A 25,375-nucleotide genomic window follows, 5' to 3' on the forward strand; every position below is an offset into this window, starting at 1 on the left:
TTTTTTTGGCATTCCATGGATTTCTTTTCATTGTAATCTGTTGCTGGAGAATCATTGTGTTCTTTTGGAAGTGTCATGTTTCCTTGCTTTTTCTTGCTTCTTGTGTTTTACATTGATATCTGCACTTCTTCCCATTTTGGGGGGACGGGGGTTGGCTTTTGTAGGAAAAGACTTTTTCTATAGATGTATTTATAGTGTGGATTGGGTAGGATGTTTGAACTTTGATTCTTGCTGCATGCAGTCATGTGGTTTCTGTACGATTTCTTCAGCTGTAATCAGCATCAGTGGTGCTTGTGAGTTCCTTGGTGGCTTATGCTGTGGTTGTTAGTGGAGGCTGTGGTTTTGCTGGGGATGGGGATGCCAGATGGGACAGTTCTTGGGCCCCAGTGGTGGTGGCAGCAGGCTGAGTCTTCCCGTCCCTGGGGCCCAGCAGTATACATGGGCACTGGTGTTAGAGGATCCAGACAGGCTAATTATTGGGCCTCCAAGTGGCTTTCTTAGATGTCAGCAGTGGCAATGGTGATTTGGGCATATCTTTGGGTCCCTGGGTGGCATGTATGGTGTTGGTGATGGCAGGAGTGGTAGCAGGCCAACCCTCAGGCCCCCAGATGACATACATAAGTGCCAGTGGTGGAAGCAACAGTCTGAGCAGGTCATTCCCTAGAGCCGCAGGTGGTACATGCAGGTGGGTGCTAGCAGTGGTGATGGCAGCAGGTTGGGCAGACCTGTCCTCATACCCTGGAAGTAGTGTACAAATTCAGCGGTGGTTGGTGGAGAAGGTTGATCCTCAGGCCTCGATAACACTTGTGGGTTCTGGCAGGCCAGGCAGGTCCCCAGGAGAAGTGCATAGATGCTGGTGATGGCAGGCAGGGCGGATCGATCTCCAGGTCCCTGGACAGCACATGTGGGCAATGGCAGAGGTGGCATCAGGCATAGTGGGCCTGTTCTCAGGCCCTCGATGATGTGCATGAGTGTAGACTGTGGTGGATAGGATGGGTCAATCCCTAGGTTCCCAGTTAATGTGTGTGGGCACCAGCAGAGTGGGCAGGCTCGCCCTCAGGTCCCTAGATGGCATGCCTGGGTGCCAATAGCAGGTGGGGCAAGACAGTCTTCAGGTCCCCTGATAGTGCACATGAGGAACAGCTGTGGCAGGCAGGGCAAGTTGATCCCCAGTGCCCAAGATGGCACACTTGGGTAGAAGCAGCAGTGGGCAGGTGTGCCTGTCCTCAGACTCCAGGACAGCATCTAGATGGGCTGGTTTCATGTCCACCAAAGGTGCATTCAGGTGTGTGGTAGCTCTGCTGCTCAAAGGGCAATGTTTGCTATCAGTGGCAGTCACTCCAGGCAGGTGGCTGTCAGGCTCTGGAGAGGGTATGCACAGCTTACCTTGTTCTGGGGTAGCCTCCCTGGTGCACTGCACAGCCCATCCCCCACAGTGTAGAACATCATATGGGCTGGAGTGTTGGGGACCCTGCCACTCTACTGGATCCGGCTAGTGTCACTGTGCTTCAGCCATCTGAGTGGACACAGGGGAATTTCAGTGGGGTTCTAGGGATGTGGAGATACAGGGGCTGTTGGGCCCTGGGGCAGGATACAGTCTGGTGGGGGCTGGGAGCTCAAAATGGTGCCATGCTATAGCTATTTGGGTCTCGGGGGTTGCATGGGACCCAGCATGAACTCCCTCTCTGGAATGATGCCATTATATCAACTCCAAGCCACTCTCTCTACTGGTCTCACAGCCTGCAAGGGCTGAGGGGTTCTCCTGTGGCTAGGATTGCAAGAATCCATGGTTGAAGTATGGACTGCTGAAGATCTCTCACTTATCTTTTTCCCACACTGGGGAGCCTCTCCCGGCTCCCAGCCAGTCTGAGCAGTGACAGCTGCCTTGCTTCCCTTTCCTTCTGTGTCTCAGATGTTCTTTGACACTTCCCTGCCGAATTCCAGTGTTCTCTCTTCGATGCTCTATCCAACTTGTGATTATCTACTCAGTGTTTTGGTCCTTCTTTGTGAATGTGAGTGCTGGGTGCCTTTAGTCCTTTTCTTACATTTTAAGCTTATCAATAAATTACTCAATCTGTGTAATGGAAATTTTGTTATTAAATGTCAGAAAGATAACTGGGCTTAGAGCAAAGAACTAGATTTAGATTTAGGGCTTACTCTCATTTTATATCGTCTAAAATAAGTATGAATTAATAGATTCATTTTGCTTGATCCTCCTGGCTGTAGAATTCTATGATGTTTTGGCACAGCAAGTTACCACTTCGTTGTTAGGAAATACTTCTTCTCAGAGCTCCTTTTTATTACAATAATTTAAAAAATAATAACATCTATCTTTTTAATATTATAGCATCTCTGCAAATAATTGTTTTAATAGACAATATTTGTTATTACCCTGCTCTGAAAAAAAAGTCAGAATCATATCTTTTTAATTTTATTCCCAAAAGAATTTTGCAGACAAATAACTAGGTAAAAATTAATATGATAATTATAATATATGTGCATAGACCAAAAGACTGAAGAAGGATGATTTACCATAAAATAATTGAACTATAGTAACTATATATGATGGGGATACGGAGGATTTCCTGTTTTTTGTTGATTTCTTCTTTTTTCAAATTTTAGGTAATTGAGCATGCATTACTTTTATAATCAGAAATAAATTAAAATATTTTAAACATGTGTTTGGATTCTTTCTATCTTTTCACATGATAACTGTAAATATAAAAGTTCTTTGTGTATCTACCTTCTCTGCACAGTAAATCCCAGTTATTTTTTGAACGAAGTCCAATCAGAATTGGAGGAACTTACAAAAAACTCGTTTACCGTGAATATACAGATGCTTCCTTCCAAACACAGAAGGCAAGAGAAGAACACCTTGGAATCCTTGGTAAAATTCTATTCATAGCTTGTGGGGTTATAAACATTATTTATAAATATTCTGCAATCAAAATAGTATTCATCAACCCAGTTAGAGAGTTTAGCAATAATATTATAGCTTTATGAAAATAATACATCAATTCACCCAATGACTTTATTTTATTTTATTTGAGACAGTCTTGCTCTGTTGCCCAGGGTGGAGTGCAGTGGTGTGACCTCTGTTTACTGCAGGCTTTGCCTCTCAGGCTCAAATGATCCTCTCATCTCAGCCTCTGGAATAGCTGGGACTACAGGAACACACCATCATACTCAGCTAATTTTTGTGATGTTTTTGTTTTGTTTTTTTTTCGAGACAGGGTCTCACTCTTTTGCTCAGGTTGGAGTGCAATGGCACAATCTCAGTTCACTGCAATCTCTCCTCTCAGATTCAAGCAATTCTCGTCCTTCAGCCTCCCAAGTAGCTGGGACCACAGACACACATCACCACACCCAGATAATTTTTGTATTTTTTGTAGAGACCGGGTTTCAACATGTTGCCCAGGCTGGTCTCAAACTCCTGGGCTCAAGCCATACACCAATCTCGGCCTTCCAAATTGCTGGGATTACAAGCGTGAGCCACTGAGCCCAGCCCACCGTGATTTTAACTACATTCTTTGTTCCTATAAATCCAAAGAGACTAATCTTCATCTAATATCTAATATCTTTGATTCAAAGTGACTTTATAAGACCTTGAATCATCTAGTCTTCTTGCAGTTGCACCCATTTCTGGGTTCATGGCATCATCCCTTTAATTTCTTCCTAAAAGAATTTTACTCAAGTAACACAACTTGACAATTAATTAACTTTATGAAAACAAAGGATAACTACTAACTCTGTTGGTTTCTAGGCCCTGTTATTAAGGCAGAGGTGGGACAGACCATCAAAATCACTTTCTATAACAATGCTTCCCTACCACTCAGCATTCAGCCTCATGGACTCCTTTACAACAAGAGCAAAGAGGGTTCATTCTACAAAACACCTGGAGAAAGTAAGTAGAGCTCAAGGGAGGTCCAAGTGAGCCATACCACCATATAATGCCAGCAAGAAATATAACTCCTATTGTGCAGCCTACCTGTCACAGTGTAACAGCTCTGCATACTTATTGTGGCAGAGTTATTACTTTAGTTCCTATTCCACTGTCACCCAAAGAGAAAGATCTGTTCTTGCTCTCAGAGATCTCACAGTCTAGACTAGTGTACTTATGGTTTTAGGTTATATTCTATAAATGTTTATCTCTTGTTAGGTACCCCTTCACCCTCTTCACATGTAAATCCTGGCACAACATTTGTCTATACATGGGAAGTTCCAAAAGATGTGGGTCCCACCTCCACAGATCCCATCTGCTTGACCTGGTTCTATTACTCTTCAGTAAATGGGAAAAGAAACATCAACAGTGGCCTTCTGGGGCCTCTCCTTGTATGTAGAAATGGAAGTCTTGGAGAGGATGGCAAACAGGTGAGTCCTGAGGCATATGGCCAGGTAACCCTTGGTGAGAGGTGCCTGAGACAGAACTGCAGAGGAATGACAATGTCTCAGGGCCAGAGGAATCAGCAGCTTCAACTTCTGTGTACTGATGTCTCCCAAGTCTATTCTTTCCTCAACTGAACACCTGGTTCTGCCCAATAAACATGCACTCTGGCATGTCCCACAGACATCTCATCCTTTTGGGCAGACATTTACCTCCCCTCCCTTTCCTAAATCAGCCTCTTTTCTTCCTCTGTTCTATCCCTTAGTTAATAATATCACTAAACCTTGGACTTTCATCAACAACTCCTTCTGTCTCATGTACACATTTATCACTAAGTCTCCAATACCTCTGCATTATTTTAGGCACTGTCATCTCTTTCTGAATTCCTTTCATTCTTAACTTCTGTCTCCACTCTTACCTTGCTTTAGTACAGCTAGTCCACATCCCTCCCTAAGGAATCTGGTTATAGCACTCCCTGAAACAAAAATCTCCCCACAATTTGTTGACTCAGAAGCCAACACATCAGATCCTGACAATTCCTTCAGATTTATGTCCCCTCCCACCCCTACACTGCAGAATTTGCTTCTTCTAAGTGGCAAAGTAGAATTCTGCATTATGGTGGAATTAGCTCCTTAGGCCCTGAGTAAGGAAGGTTATTTGACATCTCTGATTTTCCTCTCTTCTCTCCATCTGGAATGGCCTTTCCTCACTGTTTTATCTGCCAAAAGTGGGGGACATTTTTGAAACTCAGACTGAGAGTACCTTCCTTTGGACAATGTTCCCTGACTAAAGTTAGTTGAAGCTCCTGCAGGTTACCATAGTCCCTTAGGTATGTTTCTCTTAGAATATTTATCCATGCAATTGTTTTCATTGGTCTGTTTCTTCCACTAGGCTGTTTCTAGTGGAAGTATACACAAGATTTTCTAGAAAGTTTCTAGAAAGTATACACAAGATTTTATTAATTTTTTAATAATAACCACAGCTCCTCTTGGGCATATAATAGGTGCTCAATAAATGTTAATTAAATGAGTTTCCCTATTTTCTCACTCAGAAGTGAACTAATATCTAGTTCTTTTCTACATGCATATAAAAGTATAGGTAACAAAGCTTTATAAATCCATACATATATAACAATGTATATCTTATTCAAAATTATAAATATATATTTATATTTATATATATTTTATATATTAATGAAGTCATACTTGCTATAGTTGTCATCATCTCTATAACACATTATAATTTTTACATTTAAATCTAGTAATATGTTCTATATTAAATTTGTTCAAAAGCCCTAAAATTCAGACTTTCTAGAATTGAAAACTATTTATTTAACTTACTTTCCATAGAGTACATTGTGTTAAAAGCCACTATTAACATCTTATGGTTTAGTTTATGAAGTTTAGATATAGGAATCTCTGGAGTAAACACTTTATATTAAAAAAGTCATAGAGATTTCTCCCAACTTCTTAGTTCTGTGATAATTCATTCACTGGGACTTGTGCCTTTCTATGGACTATCCAAAATCAGGAAGTCCATTGATCAAATTTTTCACAAGTACACAATCTCCTTGTGTGGGACACACTGTATGCAGATCAACCATTTGGCTAGATTTGTATGTGGACTGTCTATACTTCATGTCTATTCCTTTTTCTATTCTCTTCCACAGAAAGGAGTAGACAAAGAGTTTTACCTACTTGCCACAATATTTGATGAAAATGAAAGTGATCTCTTGGAGGAAAATATCAGAACATTTATCACAGAGCCTGAAAACATAGATAAAGAGGATCCAGACTTCCAAGCCTCAAATAAGATGTACTGTAAGAAACAATTTAACTTACAAGATAAATGCATTAAACACTGAATTTTATTTTGCCTAAAGAACTATGGATTAAAACCGACTTAGGTTTTCCCCACAACGGTCGGCTAATACACTTATGTTTCCTTTAAATATCATTTCCCAGTCAGGTGCGGTCGCTCACACCTGTAATCCCAGCACTTTGAGAGGCCGAGGTGGGTGGATCACCTGAGGTCAGGAGTTTGATACAAGCCTGGCCAACACGGTGAAACCCCGTCTCTACTAAAAATACAAAAATTAGCCGGGAGAGGTGGTGCATGCCTGTAATCCCAGCTACTTGGGAGGCTGAGGCAGGAGAATCACTTGAACCCAGGAAGCAGAGGTTGCAGTGAGCTGAGATCGTGCCATTGCCCTCCAGCCTGGGTAACAAGAGCAAAACTCCATCTCAAAAAATAAATAAATATATACATAATAAGTAAATATCATTTCCTAAGAAGAATATTGTCTACTAGGGTGATTATTTTGAATTTAACTTAGCAAATATTTACCAACACCTTCTTGGTGCAATATATTTTATCTATAGCTAAATGTTAAAAGTCACATACTTCTCTATTGCCAAATTCGAAGAGTGGGTGGAGTAGGGTGTTTGATGAGCTGGTTGGGTGGGTTGGTAGGTGGCTGGTTGGTTGGTTGTTGGTTTTTGAAGACTGCACAGTGCAGTGGGAAAAGGATTGATCCAGAATCTGGAGACATGGACTTTGGTCTTAACATTTTCGTTTATTAGCCATATGACATTGGACAAGTAACTACTTCTCTGGCCTTGGTTTCCTCAACTCTAAAAGGAAGGGCTTGACTGGAATGACCCAGTGAGAGTATCATGGAATTCTGTCATTCTCTAATTCTATAATGTCAGTTTTAGCCCCCATGAAGTGATTAAATAACAATAGAGGAGAGCAAAGTTGAAAAAATTGCTTTGCTTTTTTTACATAAATGAGCTGCTTCATGATTAATGTTTTGTTGGGTTTCAAAAGATATCAAGTACTAGTACATTAAATACTCTTTCCTTTGTTACAAATGCCTTGCAGCCATAAATGGATACATGTATGGAAATCTGCCTGGATTGGATATGTGCTTAGGAGACAACGTTTTGTGGCACGTTTTCAGTGTAGGATCAGTGGAAGATTTACACGGGATATATTTTTCAGGAAATACCTTCACTTCTTTAGGAGCAAGAAAGGACACAATACCTGTGTTTCCTCATACTTCTCAGACGCTTTTGATGACACCTGATTCTATAGGTGAGCAGTGGGTCTTTTCATTCAGCCTGAAACATTAAAGTATGCAGAAGCACTATCTTTATATGCACTGAATATTCTGTACAGGAAAAAAAATTGAACTGATACAAACAATGCTTGAGAAACCTTTGCCCTGCTCCATTTCATTTATAAGAGCCTTAGTGTCACATTTTCCTGTACACATAAATCCCCTCAGTTTTTTCAGGTCCTCTTCCTAGTCCTTTAGGCTTTAAACCATCCCAATGTTCTTCAAACATAATGCAGATGTTTTAAACCCTTTAAACTCATTTTCATTCTTTTGTCTTCTGCATTTCTTACTCTTCGGTCCATTTGTTTCCCAGACCTTCCTCCTGCTTCGACCTTACCCTGCTGCCTTGTGCCTTCCTCTTTCTATCCTCCTTACTTGCTTTGCTCTCTAGATCAGTGTTTTAGCTTCAGTGAGGTTGATCCTTGCTGGCAACATTTTTTTTTTAAGAAGGCACCCCGTATCAAAGAACTGTGTGGGGATCAAAGGAAACCAGCCTTCTTTCTGAACCTCATTTTCTCATTTGTAAAACAGGAATTGTAAAACTTGTAATTTGCAAAAGGAATAGACAGTGATCAATGAGATAGGTAAAGTGTAGTAAAGTGCCTGGCATATGTTAGACTTTCAATAAATGTGAGTTCCTTCTTTAATCCAGTAGATCAGCCCTTGTCCTTTATACTTGTCCCCCCAAAATCCATCTATCTTGGTCAAAAATGACTGATACCAACCAAAACCTGGCTATATGATAAACTACTGTATAAATACCATGAATTGGTATCTTGACTCTTTGTGATGCCAGATATTCATTTGACTACATTTTCTTCATTTCAACATTTAAAATTTTACTTTTCAAACAAGCAAAATTTGTGATTCAGAGTAATTGGAGGCGAAAAGAAAGAGATCTTTGGCCGGGTGCGGTGGCTCACGCCTGTAATCCCAGCACTTTGGGAGGCCGAGACAGGTGGATCATGAGGTCAGGAGATCGAGACCATCCTGCCTAACACGGTGAAACCTCATCTCTACTAAAAATACAAAAAACTTAGCTAGGCGTAGTGGTGGGCGCCTGTAGTCCCAGTTAGTCGGGAGGCTGAGGCAGGAGAATGGTGTGAACCCAGGAGGTGGAGCTTACAGTGAGAGATCACACCACTGTACTCCACCCTGGTCAACAGAGCAAGACTCAGTCTCAAAAAAAAAAAAAAAAAAAGAGAGAGAGAGATCTTTCTCTGGTGCTTTTTTCCCTCCTCTTTGTTAGAGATGTACCTCCATGCTCATTCAGGGACAAGTTATTTCTTTTTCCTGCCCCAGTCCTTCCTCTCCTCTCCCCTGCAGGTGTTTTTCTGGATTTAAAAACTACCTTGTCTCATTCTCTTTTCCAAGGCATATCAACTGTAGCAAACAAGTGGAGACATGTACACTATATGTCAAACATGGTGCTAGAGCTTGTACAGGGATTATTTCGTTTTAAACAAATTCTTTTTCTCAAACCCTCTGAGTCTGAAGGTTTTGCTTCCTTGTACATCTTCTTAAAACTTACTCTCCACAAAAGTCACAGCAACAACAGAAATATGTAGAGTTGAAAAGAGCATTCATCAAGAAGCAGTGTCAGCACGTGGTGGGCCTAAAATTACCAAGGTAAAAGAAAGAAAACTGGAATTCAGGTGGAATGTTCTGGTCGGAATCAGGCTAGAGTTTTTTTTGTTATGGTGGTTTGTTTTCGTTTTGTCATTGTTTTGGATTTTTAATGTATTTTTAATGTATTCAACTTTTTTTCACTCCCTCCTCTGCTACCTACCACTCTGATCAAAGCCATCATCTCTCATCGATTATTTTTGATAGCCTCTCAACAGATCCCATTTCTTCCACCATTGTACACGCCAGTCTATTCTCAGCACAGCTGCTAGAGTATCCTTATACCCTTCATTGACTTAAAATCCCACAGTGGTTCTCCATTTCACTCAGTGAAAGCTATCATGTATTCAGTGGCCCACAAGGGCTCCACGACCCGGCCCTCCACTCACTAGTACTTTCACCCTTGCTCCCTCCCTCCAGACACACTGGCCTCTTGGGTGGTCTTCATACACACCAAACAGTCTCCTGGCCTGAGGCCTTTGCTACCTGTTTCTTCTGCCTAGAGAGAACACACTTTTATACTTTTCCTCCAGACCCACCTCATCTCTTATAAACTTTTGCCCAGATATCACCCTCTCATCAAGGCCTACCCTGCTTACCCATGATATTGCTCACTGCTGTCTTGAGCCCTTCCCAACATCCAGAATTCTCAGTCCTCCTTACGCTGTTTTCCTTTTTTGCTTTAATCATAGCTCTTACCACCTTCCAGCATACATACAAGTTGCTTAACATGTTTCTTGTCTTCTCCACAACACCTTGCAATATGAACTCTGAGAGCAAGAATTTTTAACTATTTTGTTCTCTGATGTTTCCTGAATGCCTAGAAATACGTCTGACACAAAGAAGGTGATCAATAAATATTTGTTGAATTAATGAAAGAATGAATGAATGATTTTACTGTACTTCTTTTGAGGGTTGCAGCTTATGAATAATTTTACAGAGGAAAGAAATCTGAAGGCAAAGCTTTAACCATTCCTTTCTTACTCATCTGTAGGAACTTTTGATTTGGTTTGCATAACAATAAAACACAATCTAGGAGGTATGAAACATAAATATCACGTGAGGCAATGTGGGAAGCCAAACCCTGATCAAACACAATACCAGGAGGAGAAAATTATTTACATTGCAGCCGAGGAAATGGAATGGGATTATTCTCCTAGCAGAAACTGGGAGAATGAACTCCACCGCTTACAAAGAGAGAAGTATGGTGATAGCTCCAGTCTCTAAATGGGAAGGGTTCTAAGGGTTCTTTCTGAGTCTTCCTCTCTTTCCTTTCAGTCTGTCTGTGTGTGTCTGTGTCTGTGTGTGTGTTGTATTTATTTGTGTTTGGTATGGTGGGTGTGTGTGGTATATTTACTTGTGTTTGTTATGGTGTTTGTGTGCATAACGGGTATATGGGTGTGATATTTGTGTGTTTAGGATATTCTCAATTATAAATCACTTCAAAATTTGTGTGTGTGTATATGTGTGCGTGTGTGTGACATATTCAATTGCAAAGGGCTTCAAATCTTTCTAAATGTCTATATAACTTACTTACGGGTTTTATTTCTTCCTGCCTGTCTTTTCACTTCTTGCATCCTTCCTGGACGTATGTTACTGTCTGATCTCACCACAGGAACAGTAACATAACTTCAGCTACTTTCAGTATTTACAATCTGTCAGGTTTTTCTTTTGTCTTCATTTTCTTCTACCTCTGTTCTTCTGAGAACTTCAAATTAAAGACACCCGTTTTTCTCTTTTGTACAATTTGATTTCTTTTCTGGTTTTCTCTTACTATTTATAAAACTGAATTTTATCCAGAAAATATGCTTTAAAATGTAGAGTGAATAACTATCTTGCTAGAATTAATATATTTTTTAAAAAGATGACTTACAGTTCTAGGTAAAACCGCTTCCAGATATAAGAAGTTCTTCCATATGAGTTCTTTGTCTAAATTAATGGTTAAATTAACTAACTTTGTGGGTTTTTTTTTGTTTTTGCTTTTATTTTCTTAAAGCCAAACGAGCATGTTTGTGGATAAAAGTGGAACACTTCTTGGGTCCAAATACAAGAAAGTCTTATATCGTCAATATGATGATGACACGTTCACAAATCAAACAAAAAGGAATGAAGATGAAAAACATCTTGATATACTAGGTATTGATATACCATAAGATTGGTTTTTGAGTTTTTCTTGTCTTCAGCCATTAGAAATTGTTGTACGCATGGAGGCCGTTGTCAACCTCTACTTTGAAAGAGGAAAGTTCCTGTAATTCTAATTTGTTTGCTGATAGGCATTTTCACTGGGGAAAAAAATGATTCAAGCGTTGTTTCCTAAAAAATAAGGAGAATGTGGAAAAGTAATGTGCTCAGTGTCAGATTACCTGGATTCTTGCTCTCAGAATTAAAACATTCTAGAAAGGAGTTTAGAAGTAGCATTTAGGGATCATTTCAATAACATTAAAACAAAGTCCAGGGGACCCTAATATAGTGAGGAAAGGAACTTCTTTATGTAAATTTAAGTGTTTTCTGTCTGAGTGAGGAAATTACAACTCTTTCTTCCACCCTTGATAGATCAACTAGGAAACCTCTGAGTCACCCCAGGTGCCCACATGCGACATTTCCACACGACCAACTCCTGTTTCAGTCTTAATATCTATGTGTATGTGTATGTTAGAGGTTATTTTATGATGTGGGACTCTGAGGAGATGGATTTACATGCTGATGAAGAGGAACTTTTGCTCCTTTTGGCTCTCCGTGAGCCTCTAGAGCTTGTCTCTTTGTGAGCCCTGGAGGGAAGCCTCTTTGGAGGGAAGCCTACGCTATCCTGTTGCTGCTGCTTTTGAGTGGGCTCCTATCTTTAGTAACCACAGGATGTTTGTTTTCTCTAGGATTTTGGCTAAATGCATGAAGATAAATAATGCAATCTGACCCTCAAGGTTCTATTATTATGTATGCAAAAAGGAAAACACTTATTAAAAAGAAAAAACATGCATATTGTTTGGGGAGGTGAAATGGTCACAGGGAGCAAAGAGGCCCTGTCTTTAGCTAGCATTTAACCTCCAGCAGGCATCTTCAGGGCTCTAATTTTAGTAACTGTAGCACAGGTTTGCAGAGTTCTTGCTGCTTATCTCATCTCAAAACCACCTGTGTTTCAGAAGTTTTCAGAGCCACTGATTCAATCTGCTTCCAAATAGAAAGAAGATTTAAAATTAATTTTATATCTGTAGTTCTTGGCTTAGGATGAAAGGGAGAGAGAGTAAAATGAAGGTTTTTAGTCTGTAAGAGAGAAACTCACTTTGGGTCAATAAACAGGCCTTGCAGTGCCTTGCAATCCTCCAGTAGAATAAGGAGCAAGAGAATAAAAGCCTTGAAATTTGAGATTGGTCAAGAAAGAAAAGAAAGGGTTTCATCTTTAAATTGTATGTTTTCATAGGCATAAACCGATGTTCATTAAAATAAGTTTTCTGGCAAAAACAAAACAAAGCAAAACTCATAAAATCCTAAATGATTTAAAATTTCAGGCAAAATCATGTCTCATAAATCAGCAGTGATCTACTTGTTAAATGTTTTTATTTCATTTGGCTACATGTTAAGTAAAAGGATAAGAATAAGTCACTGTGTAAATACTTAAGAAGACAGATGACTCATAATTTAAAATAAATAACAATTATCCAGACATATTCCTTTTTATATTCTCTAGGTCCATTAATATTGCTCAACCCTGGTCAAAAAATTCAAATTATCTTTAAAAATAAAGCCTCAAGACCGTATTCTATTCATGCTCATGGAGTGAAAACAAATAATTCCACTGTTGTTCCAACTCAGCCAGGTAATTACTCTGGGAGAAAAAAAAAATCCCCAAAGCTTTTATGCAGGACTACGAGGCTAATGTTCTTTTAAATATATGGGTGCAGTTCCAGATGAGAGAGACCAGTGGACTAGTAAGATGGGCCTGAAGAAACATTTGGCGGGGAAGTTCCTTCTGCAAGTCAAGTTTACTTCCAGATTGGGGCACCATGAGCAGAACTGTGAAGTGAAGGTTTGGTCTTCAGGGACCACCTCCCCAGTGTATCAATTTATCCTCTAGATCCACCCTCCCTTCCACCTCTTTACCTATCCAGCTGCCAGGTATTCTTATACTATATTTAATCTCTCCAACTAAGGTGCTAAAGTAGGAGTTGAGTACAAGATGCAATATGTGAGAAAGTAGGGGAGGATTGAGCCAATAAGAGGAAATGATGGACCCCATATATTAACATTTCCATGAAATGGAATCACTGCTACACAGCATGCCATTCAACATAAATAACTCAGAAGAACATTAATATTTTTTAATAAAAAATGCCCATTAAGCAGACTCTGATATGAGGATTTGTGTGTAGATAGTGCTCTTGGAATCAGCTAATATGGAAAGAATGAGAAATGAGTAGGATTGGACAAGGAGTGAGGTTGAGCAGAGATGCAGCCTCAACAGAAGTCACAGCCAACCCCGCTCTGAAGATAGGGTGACCCTCAGCTGTCCTAAGCTGGAGTGAGAGAGCTGGGCTGTTATGTCCCTGCAGCAGTCATTAGATGCAATCTTGAGCGAGGTGGCTTTCTTCAGCCAAGTCTCTCTCTAAAGCGGGCTACACCTGCTGGAGTGAAATGTTCTTCATTCTTGATTGCGGATCTAGGGGTGGCATCAGAATGTCCACTATAGTTGCTCACCAAAACAAGTAGTTTTGGAAATTAAGAGTATCAATGAAAGCCAAATTCAGAAAGAAAAGATTTGTAAAGCAGAGGGACTGATGATAGACTTCGATGGTGGGCGAAATATTTCTTTTTGTTTTTAAAAACAGTCTTATGGTCTGTTGAGTCTTGTATTAAGGGAGTTTGCAAGTCAGCCCTCTGTTCTGATTAGTTAGGAAAGGATCTACTACATGCATTCCACAAACACTTCTGACTACTCTACCTGCTATATGCCAGGCATTGTGTGGTGTACTGGAAGGCAAGGGTTAGTGCTAAGTAGATTGTTACAGATTTGGGAGCTGGGGGTAGGGTTGGTTAATGTCACAGGACCATAACTCCCATGGAGCTTTGGAAGTGGGAGACACAGGATTATGGTGGGAAGGGAGCAAAAGAATTTTACTGCAAGAATATAGAATTAAGATCCAATGGGACTAATATGCACAGCCTTGAGGGCAGGGAGGAGGTACATGTGATCCACACATTGGAAGGTTCAGAACTGGGATTCAAGGCTTTGTCACATTGAGTAATTGCCACATTGACTAAGATCAGAAAGCAAGAAGTGAAACCAGAAGTGAAAGCTAGGACTATGCTGCCTACTATTTTTATAGCTTTAGTGTTTGCTCATCGTCTGGTTCTCCATAAAGAAGTCTGATTTTAAAAGCTCTATTTAAATACACTTCATTTGTCTATTTCAGGAGAGATTCAAATATATAATTGGCAGATACCTGATAGAACTGGTCCTACCTCACTGGACTTTGAATGCATACCTTGGTTTTACTATTCAACTGTATCTGTGGCTAAGGTAAAGTTTAAATCAAATAAGAGTTCTTATCCTATCTCCTCCTAGAAATTATAATGGAAGAAAGAAGGTGTTTATCATTGTTCTTAAAAATCTTAGTTCTGTGTAAACTTTCCATTAAGTAACTTAACTACTGTTCAGCTTTTATTCCTACATGGGTCTGCATTTTTCAAAAGCAAAATAAATTATTACATTATGATTACTTAAGTTTATAATTCTTTGCATAATCTCACTGTGAATTGAAAAATATAACTAATTATACAATAATAGACTATACTTTGTTCCACTGAATAGTATTTGAATTACAGAAAACAACATACTGTAAAGAATTTTAAAATTCAGTTGGATGTGGTGGCTGATGTCTATACAAAAAGTTTTAAAATTAGCCAGGCGCAGTGGCACATGCTGTAGTCCTAGCAATGGGAGGCTGAGATAGGAGGATCGCGTGAGTCCAGGAGTTCAAGATTATGCTGAGCTATGGTCACACTATTGCCTAGGTAACACAGCAAGACTCGGTCTCTAAACAATAATAATAATAGTAACAATAGTAATAATAAATGAAGAATGGTATAATTCTATGATTAATAAGAAATGAATATATACATATTGTGTGTGTGTGTGTAGGGGGTGTATGTGTGTGTTTATATTTAAAACCCTCAACTATAGGGTTCAAGTTTGTTTGCACTAAAAAAAAAAACAGTGCAAGCGTTCTGTTTGAACTCTTATCTTGGCCCACTCTGCCTGAAACAAGAATCCACACAGAGATTTAATTCAAAAACAAAATGAAGACTCTCAACTAAAAGTTGCTGCAGGGGCAAAAGCACAAAGGTGAAAGGACTAACTCCTTTAGACTTCCTGCCAACCAACTTCAATGCCAGGAATTCTAATTAAAACCAAAATTCTTTTTTATTAAAATGTCAAAATAGAGCTAAATCCACTGAAAAATGTATCTAAAATCCCTTTCAGAGGTCTGTTGTTCTCTTTAGACTTCAACTCTAATGAATGAGGTTACAATTTTTCTTCAATCAAGCATTGAGCACGTCAAACATTTTGTTCCTAAATCTCAGAATCCTGATAATTAAAAACCCAGGATCTGACCTCATTAAAAAGTAAAACTTGAATCTACCTCTTTTATTTTGTGAGGGAAAATGTTAGTTGTGGCCACAGTGAATGATCTTGCTTTGCCTCCTCAGGACCTTTACAGTGGACTGGTAGGCCCTCTGATTGTATGCCGCAAAGACATCAACCCCAACATAGTTCACCGTGTTCTTCACTTCATGGTTTTCGATGAGAATGAATCCTGGTACTTTGAAGACAATATCAACACCTATGCTTCAGAGCCAAACAAAGTGGACAAGGAAGATGATACTTTTCAACTCAGCAACCACATGCATGGTAACATTCACTCACTGACTCACCAATGGTAACCCACAGGTTGCTCTGCATAAATGAAACAGATGAAAGGGCCTCACTCAGCACAGTTTATAGAATTCAACTACATAGGTCTGGTATAGATCATGTAGACCAGGGATCGGCAAATTTTTTCTGCAAGGGCCAGATAGTAAAGAAGTTAGGCTTGCAGGCCACATGGTCTCTGTCATAAGCCATACTCTACTCTGCCACTGTAGAACGAAAGTAGTCATAGAAAATAGGAAAGCAAATGAAAGTGACTGAGAACCAAAAACTTCATTTATGGATGCTGAAATTTTTATCTCATATACCATGTCAAGAAATAATATTATTTACCTTTTTTTCCAACAATTTAGAAATTTTAAAACCATTCTTAGCTCATGGGCTGCAGTAACAGAGGCAGTGTGTTGGGCCTTGCCCATATGCCACAGACTGCTGACTTAGCCAGCACAGCAAATGCTCATGCTTTCTAGAGCTATGCAGACAATGTAAAACCAGGAACATCAGCTGTCATTTCAGGAAGGCCTTACTATCATAATTTTCTAAGTATTTTGCCTGGATGAACACAGGGAGAGGTGGGGCTTGGAGCAAACCAAAGTGAACATGGCCCCACCCACCCTTCCATCACATTACCTTCACAGGCAGAAGTTTTGAAAACTTCATACTCATCAGCCAAAATTATTTTATAGGTTGACTGTGACTAGATGCATCTAGGTACACCTAGATGACCTCCCCCCATCTAGAATCACAGTAACAAGACAATTATTCCAATAGAAAGCACATAAACAATCTCACTTACTTTCTTAGCCAGGGAAACTTCTGGTCTTCAGCCGCTCAGCTGAGGGGGCTCAGAGATATGACTGGGTAAAAGATCCTTAACTAAGGCAAATTCAAATATAGTAATTTCCCACTTCTAAGGTTTCTTTTTTCTTTTTTAGAAATATATGTAAATTTAAAGTTAATTCAAGGGTGACATCCATTTTACCAATAGTCTTTTTAATAAGTGTCATAGAGGGCACAAAACACCTTGCAAGGCCCTAAAGAGATACAAAGGCCCATAATATTGGTCATCTGCCCTCATGTTGTTTACAGTCTAAGAGACGCCAGACTTGCGACAATCCAAGGAGTATGACGCGGGGTGGGATGCTGTCATGGGAATTTAAACACAGTGCAGTGCTTTAAATCCTTATTTGGAAGATTTGGAAAGCCTTCATGATAGGGAAGAGACATTCAAGTTGATTTTTTAAGGTTGCATAGGAGTCTGTCCACTTAGAAAAGGAGGGAAATGACATTCTGGGTAGATGGAAGAATGTGATCTAAGTCACATAGCGCTTGGGAAGAAAGAGCCAACAGAATTGTGGAAGACCTCAAACACCTTGTTAAGAATTTAGACTTAATCTAAACCAGAGTTTCTTAACTTCCTGACCTTTTAGGTTAAATAACTCTTTGTTGTATGGAGTTATCCAGTGCATTGTAGATGTTTATCAGCATCTATATCCTCCACCTACTAGATGTCAGTAGCATCTCCCTACAAGTTATGACAACCAAAAATATTTCTAGGCATTGCCAAATGTCTCCTGCGGAACAAAATCACTTCCTGTAGAGAACCACTGTACTAAAGCACCAAGTATACTGAGCTAGGGATTGGTGGGGATAGATTTTAGGAATAACTCTGGCACTCGTCTGGGCACTTGTACTCCAAGTATATGGCCCAAGGACCAGCAGCATGAGCATCATTTGGGAGCTTGCTAGAAATACAGAATTTCAGGCTTCACAGACCTAAGTCAGAATCTGAATTTTAACAAAATCCCCAGACCATATTCACATTAAAGTGTGAGAAGCACTAGTCTAGAGCAGTGTCTTCTAGTTTCTTCTATTACATCCCTCCATCAGCTGAAAGCATTAGAGTTTAGCCTCCATAGATATATTAGTTATAGATTATATACTTGCACCACTGTACCAATGCATTTTATACATTTTAAAGATGCACACAAAATAGCAAAGTAAAAAGAGGATATGTGTGTATGTGTGTGTATATATGAGTGTGTGTGTGTATGTGTGTGCGTGTGTGTGTATGTGTGTATATATAATCTTCATATTTTATTTACATTACCCTTTGGAGACCACACCTATAGAGGATAAGAGGGGGCCCAGACCTCACAAATGGCCATTCCAGACATACAAGTGGCAGATCACAGAGGTTTGACTTAGGGCAGTTAAATAAGAATGCATGCTCTTAATATTTTTCTTTGTCTTTTATGGAGACAGGGTCTCACTATGTTGCCCAGGCTGTTCTTGAACTCCTGAACTCAAGTGATCCTCTTGCCTCAGCCTCCCAAAGTGCTAAGATTAAAAGCATGAGCCACCATGCTTGGCCATTCCTGATATTCTAAGTCTCTTGTGATAATTTTAAATACACAATTCACCAACATAAGTATGCTTAGCTGTGAAATAGTCAAATTCAACCCGATTGTGTTAACACAAAGTCAGTGCCTCAATTCCTTGGGCAAAATAAACTCCTTAGAATTAGACACATCCATGAATGGATGTCTTGGTCACATTTAACAGCTTCCTCAGGCTGGGTTTAAGATCCCCATTGCTTCTGAAAACATCCATGATATTTTCTATAAGGATGATTATGCTTTCTTAAGTGGTTATTTTTTAAAAGCCCACATTATTTTAAATCCTTGTTGAATATAATAAACTGTGCCTTTCCCTGCCACTCACAGCAATTAATGGAAGACTGTTTGGAAATAACCAAGGTCTAACATTTCACGTTGGGGATGTAGTCAATTGGTATCTGATTGGCATGGGAAATGAAGCTGACGTGCACACAGTTCACTTGCATGGCCATAGCTATGAATACAAGGTAAGAGCCTTTAACGGGTCCATATACTGTGAGGCCTTGTAAACCAGTTATGGGGTAGTATGGATAACAGGGCTGGAAAGAAAATGACCAAGTCAGAAATTTGATCCATATCATCTATATCAGGTACAAGAAAATAATTATAATTTAGCTCTTTATATCCCATGGACACTTGATAAATGCTGACCAAAGAATGAAATGACGACCAAAGAAAGAGACTCTCACTCTAATCTAGTTAGTTAATAGATAAATAAGACTTTTATAGTCATTTCTAGTTTTTCACTTTCTATCCCAACTTAAAAATTTTTTTTATGCCCTCAGTAACATAAAGAAAAATACTCTGAATGCTCATATGCATTTTGCCACATTAGCTTTCTCTTCTATGTTTTTTTCTGAATGCAATTCAAAGTACGTTGCAAACCTTATGACTCTTTACCCCTAAATACTGAATCATCCCTAAGAATAAGGACAGTCTCCACCCCAACTACAATAAAATGATCACACCCCCAAATTAACATTAATTCAATAATATAGTCTAATGTACAATCCATTCAAATATCCCAAGTTGTCCTAAAAATGTTCCGTATAGCTGTTTTTTTGTTTGTTTGCTTTTAAAATCTAGGACCTGATCAAGATGCATACATAGCATTTGGTTGCCATTGCCATACCGTTCCTAAAATCTGAAGAGATCCCCTTGCCTTTTAAGAAAATTCCTCCCTCATAACATTTCATTTTTGAAGGGTCCAGGCCAGTTGTTTTGTAGAATGTTCCATATTCTGCATTGGCCTGATAGTTTCCTCATGATTGGATCCATGTTTAACAAATTTGCCAAGAACACCACAAAGGTGATGTTGTATGCTCCCCATGCATCGCATCAAGAGGTACATGATGGCAATAGGTCCTCATATTGCTGAGGCTAAGTTTAAGAACTTGATTAAGGTGATTCTGAGAATATAGGAATAAAAACCATATCAAAGTGATTTTCCTGTTCTCTCTCACTCAAAATCAGTTACACAGAAGACTTCTTTGATCTCTGGTCACAAATAAGTGTGTGGAGATTTCTCTCCCTCTGCAACCAATCAATCAGTTCTGCATTGGACACCAGCTAGGTGTCCTCCAATTCAATTTTGACACTATCTACCTGGATACAGCATCAGATCCCACAGGTTCTACAAGGCTGCCCCCACTTCCAATGCCAATCATAAGCTCCAGGTTGTTTTCATATGCTTCTGTGCAGCAGGCTATAAATTGGGATTCCTATGACCCATCCTTGAATTCAGTTAATTCCCTAGAATGACTTACAGAATGATGGGAAATACTTGCTTGCATTTACTGGTTTATCAAAAAGGATATTAGAAAGTGTATTAATGAATACCAGGTGAAGAGATGCTAGGGTAGGGTATGGGAGGAGCACATGGAACTTCTATCCCCTCTCCAGGCAAGCTACCCTCCAGGAACCACATGTTTGGCTATCTGGAGCCTCTCTGTCCATTTGGGTTTTTATGGAGGCTTCATTACATAGGCATGATTGATTAGATGATTGCCCATTGGTGATTAACTTAACCTTCAGCCTCTCTTCCCTCCCCAGAGGTTAGGGGATGCGGCTGAATGTCCCAATCCTCTAATCCTGCCCTGGTCTTTCTGGTGACCAATCCTCACTGTAAACCAAAAATAAAATTCTAAGCCCTCCAAACAATTGAAAAATTGAATGAAATTCTAAGTATCCTCTAGACCAAGTGCATTCCTAAGTTAACCTGAAGAACTAATTCAGGCCATGATGGGAAGTGAGGGTTGGATATGCCTCATTATACTCTCCACCCTTTGGAATTCATTCTTAGCTGACCAGCATTAACATTAAAATGAAGACCTTAAGACTGAAAGAACAGACTCTTTGTAGTAATAAGATACCAACATGACCGTTAGCAGGCCCTAAATTAGGAAATCAAAGTATTTTACCCCAAAATATATTTCTTTGACATTTTTTGAAACAGCCCTGCAAATCTAACTGTTATGGGGAAAATCTGCATTCTGCAGAGAATCCTCTTCCCTTTCCAGGTCTTTTTCCTGATCCAGGAGAGAATGAACTTACAAGAGTCTGGTACTTTTTTTTTTTTTGAGATGAAGTCTCGCTCTGTCGCCCAGGCTGGAGTGCAGTGGCATGATCTCGGCTCACTGAAAGCTCTGCCTCTCAGGTTCATGCCATTCTCCTGCCTCAGCCTCCTGAATAGCTGGGACTACAGGTGCCTGCCACTACGCCTGTCTAATTTTTTTGTATTTTTAGTAGAGACGGGGTTTCACTGTGTTAGCCAGGATGGTCTCAATCTCCTGACCTCATGATCTGCCCACCTTCGCCTCCCAAAGGGCTGGGATTACAGGCATGAGCCACCATGCCCGACTGGTTTGGAATGAATTTCTTAAAATGGATCTCTAATTTGATAATGCTGTGGTCTGAGTGACTGTTGTGGTTTTAATTATTTTTGCATTTGCTAAGGAGTGTTTTACTTCTGATTATGTGATCAGTTTTAGAGTTAAGTACCATGTGGTGATGAGAAGAATGTATATTCTTTTCTTTTTGTGTGGAGAGTTCTGTAGATATCTGTCAGGTCTGCTTGATCCAGAGCTGAGTTCAGGTTCTGAATATCTTTGTTAAGTTTCTGTCTTGATGGTCTGTCTAATATTGTTAGGAGGGGGTGTTAAAGTCTTCCACTATTATTGTGTGGAAGTCTAAGTCTTTTTGTAGGTCTCTGAGAACTTGCATGATGAATCTGGGTGCTCTGTATTGGGCACACATATATTTAGGATAGTTAGTGCTTCTTGTTGAATTGAACCTTTTACCATTATGTAATCCCCTTCTTTGTCTTGTTTTATTTTTGTTGGTTTAAAGTCTGTTTTGTCAGAAACTAGGATTGCTTTTTCTGTTTTCCATTTGCTTGCTAAATTTTCCTCCATCCTTTTATTTCAAGCCTATGGGTGTCACTGCATGTGAGATGGGTCTCTTGAAGACAGCATACAGATGGGTCTTGGTTTTTTATCCAGCTTGCTAGTCTGTGTCTCTTAACTGGGCCATTCAGCCCATTTACATTTAAGATTAGTGTGTGAATTTGATCCTGTCATCATAATGCTAGCTGGTTATTTTGCAGACTTGTTTATGTGGCTGTTTCATAAACCACTATATGGTTGCTTCATAGTGTCACTGGTCTCTGTACTTCACTGTGGTTTTATAGTGGCTGGTAATGGTTTTGTCTTTCCATATTTAATGCTTCCTTCTGGAGCTCTTGCAAAGCAGGGTGGTGGTGACAAGTTCCTTCTGTATTTGCTTGTCTGAAAAGAATCTTATTTTTCCTTCACTTACGAAGAAGCTTAGTTTGGCCAGATATGAAATTCTGGGTTGGAAATTCTTTTCTTTAAGAATGTTGAATATTGGCCCCCTATCTCTTCTGGCTTATAGGGTTTCCACTGAGAAGTCCACTGTTAGTCTGATGGGCTTCCCTTTGTAGGTGTCCTGGCCTTTCTCTCTGGCTGCCCTTAACATTTTTTCTTTCATTTCAATCTTGGAGAATTTGATGATTTTGTGTGTTGGGTTGATCTTCTCATGGAGTATCTTACTGGGGTTCTCTGTATTTCCAGAATTTGAAACTTGGCCTGTCTTACTAGGTTGGGGAAGTTCTGTATGATAGCGTGAAGAATGTTTTCCAATTTGGTTCCATTCTCCCCATCTCTTTCAGGTACCCCAATCAGTCATAGGTTCAGTCTTTTTATATAATCCCATATTTCTCAAAAGTTTTATTCATTCCTTTTTATTCTTTTTTCTCTCTTCTTGTCTGCCTGTCTTATTTCAGAAAGATACTCTTCAAGCTCTGAGATTCTTTCCTCCATTTGGTCTATTGTACTATTGTTACTTGTGATTGCATTGTGAAGTTCTCGTGTTGTTTTTCAGCTCCATCAGGTCAGTTATGTTCCTCTCTAAACTGGCTATTCTGTTTATCAGCTCCAGTATTGTTTTATCATGATTCTTAGTTTCTTTGCATTGGGTTACAAGATGGACCTTTAGCTCAGTGAAGTTTGTTATTACCCACCTTCTGAAGCCTACTTTTGTCAATTCAGCCAACTCAGCCTCAGTCCAGTTCTGTGCCCTCTTTGGAGAGGTGTTGTGGTCATTTGGAGTAGAAGAGGCACTCTGGCTTTTTGAGTGTTCAGCATCTTCACGTTGATTTTTTTCTCATCTTTGTGGGCTTATTTACCTTTGATCTTTGAGGTTGCTGACCCTCGAATGAGGCTTTTAAGGGATCTCGTGTCGTTGTTGTTTTCTCTTTGTTCTCTTTGTTTATTTTTAACAGTCAGGCCACTTTTCCATAGGGCTGCTGTGGTTTGCCAGGAGTCTGCTCCAGACCCTAGTTGTCTTGATTTTTCCTGTACCTGGAGGTATCAACAGTGAAGACTGCAAAACAGCAAAGATGGCAGCCTGATACTTCCTCTGGAAGCTCCATCCCAGAGGGGTACTAACATGTTGCTGGCCCGAATGCTCTTGTAGGAGGTGTCTGGAGACCGCTGTTGGGAGGTCTTGCCCAGTCATGAGGAACAGGTTCAGGGACTTGCTTAAAGCAGCAGTCTGGCTGCTTTTTGGTAGGGCAGGAGTGCTGCATTGCTGGGGACCCTTCCTGGACTCTTCAGAGCCAGCAGGGTGGAATGGCTGAGTCAACTGAACTGCAGAGATGGCAGCTGCCCATTTCCCTGGGAGTTCTTTCTCAGGGAGAGGTCAGAGTTCTGTCTGTATAACCCTGGCTGAAACCAGTTGCTGAAACCCCTGCAGGGAGGCCTCGCCCAGTAGGAGGAATGGATCAGGGTTCCACTTAAAGAAGTAGTTTGGCCATGCATGATCTGGCACAGTGACTGTGCTATGTTGTAGGAGACCCCTCCTCATCCGGATTGCCTGGGCTTTCCAGAGTTGGCAGGCTGAAACAGCTGAGTTGACTGAACCACAGAGATGGTGGTTGTCCTTCCCCCTAGGAATTCTGTGCTGTCCCAGGCAATTTCCAACCTGTTGCCATTGGCTGCCTGGAATTCCAAGCCAGTGGGTCTTAACTTGTGAGGTGCCATGGAATTGGGGCTTGCAGAACAATGCTGCTTGGCTCCTTGGATTCAGCCCCCTTTCTAGGGGAATGTATGGATGGATCTCCCGACTTGCCAGGATTCCTGGGGCCGGAGTATATAAAACTTCTGGGTCTCTGTGTGTGACTCCACGGCTGCTCTGCTGAGTCCATACAGTTTTGTGTATGGGGCCAAGGCCCTGGTGGCATGGGCTCATGAGGGGATCTCCTAATCCTCAGGTTGCAAAGATCCATGGGAGAAGCATGGTTTCCTGGGTGGTGTCACACAACCACTTACCACTTTCTTTAGCTGGGGTTGGGAGTTCCTTTGGCTCCATGCCACTCCCACATGCCATGGAGCCAAAGGGCTATCGCCACACCCTGCTTTTCTTCATTCTCCATGGATCCGAGTGGTTTGCCTAGTCAGTCCCAATGCAAGAACCTGAAAATTTCAGTTGAAGTTGCTGAATTCACTTGCTTCTTTCATTCCTCTCCACGAGTGCTGCAGACCACAGCTGCTTCTAATCGGCCATCTTGGCCCCTCCCCCATACTTCTTTACAATTGTTATCATGGCCACTTTTGACTCATCATTTCTTTATGATAATTATTTTAAATTTTATCCTTCCTCTTTCAGTTTCCAAGTTCGTATCATTCATTAATGTTTACTTAAAGAGCTTTTTATTTCTTCATCCTAATTCCTTATATAAACATTAATGTATAATTTAGGATCAATTATATTCTCTGTGTTTCACACCTTAGACATTTAATCCAACCACTAGGCATTAGTACAGTTCACATTTTCCACACAGATAAAAGTTTCAGATAAAGCTTTCCTGAATTCCCTATGTATCATGTTAATAGCTTCTTTAATGCAGTGTCTATTGTACAAATAAATTAGATAAGCAAGCACCTCTTGGTTTGCACAAAGCCTTATTGGTGTGCTGCTTTATTTCCCACCATTTAATGAACAAATTTATTCCTCTTAAATTTATTTTGGCATAAAACTCTTTATTATGGAGAATTTTATATAATAAACAGAATAATGTAACAAACCCCTATTACCCAAATCTAATCACCATGAACTCACTACACTTTCATCTACACTCCCCAGTTTTTTTAAAGCAAAAGCCTACATATTAGGATTACTCATTTCATAAGTGTTTATATTAAAGACTTTTAAAATTGGGCCAAAAGAGGGCCGGGTGTGGTGGCTCACGCCTGTAATCCCAGCACTTTGGGAGGCCAAGGTGGGCAGATCACAAGGTCAGGATATCGAGACCATCCTGGCTAACACGGTGAAACCCCATTCTACTAAAAATACAAAAAATTAGTCGGGCATGGTGGCAGGTGCCTGTAGTCCCAGCTACTTGG

At 40.1% G+C, this 25,375-nt stretch overlaps 1 protein-coding gene across 1 annotated transcript in view; it reads left to right on the top strand.

Moving 5' to 3' along the window:
• The window catches only part of LOC108518280 (ceruloplasmin-like), a 49,912-nt gene that overhangs the window by 16,912 nt on the left and 7,625 nt on the right, over positions 1-25,375 (top strand). The window contains 11 exon segments of the mRNA XM_017856539.1: positions 2,757-2,887; positions 3,764-3,904; positions 4,160-4,371; positions 6,054-6,204; positions 7,268-7,480; positions 10,126-10,333; positions 11,128-11,267; positions 12,814-12,942; positions 14,537-14,643; positions 15,834-16,035; positions 18,780-18,919. Coding sequence (XP_017712028.1) covers positions 2,757-2,887; positions 3,764-3,904; positions 4,160-4,371; positions 6,054-6,204; positions 7,268-7,480; positions 10,126-10,333; positions 11,128-11,267; positions 12,814-12,942; positions 14,537-14,643; positions 15,834-16,035; positions 18,780-18,919 — 1,774 coding nt within the window.

Source organism: Rhinopithecus bieti, unplaced genomic scaffold, assembly GCF_001698545.2.
Source record: "Rhinopithecus bieti isolate Rb0 unplaced genomic scaffold, ASM169854v2 scaffold_42565, whole genome shotgun sequence".
NCBI lineage: Eukaryota > Metazoa > Chordata > Mammalia > Primates > Cercopithecidae > Rhinopithecus > Rhinopithecus bieti.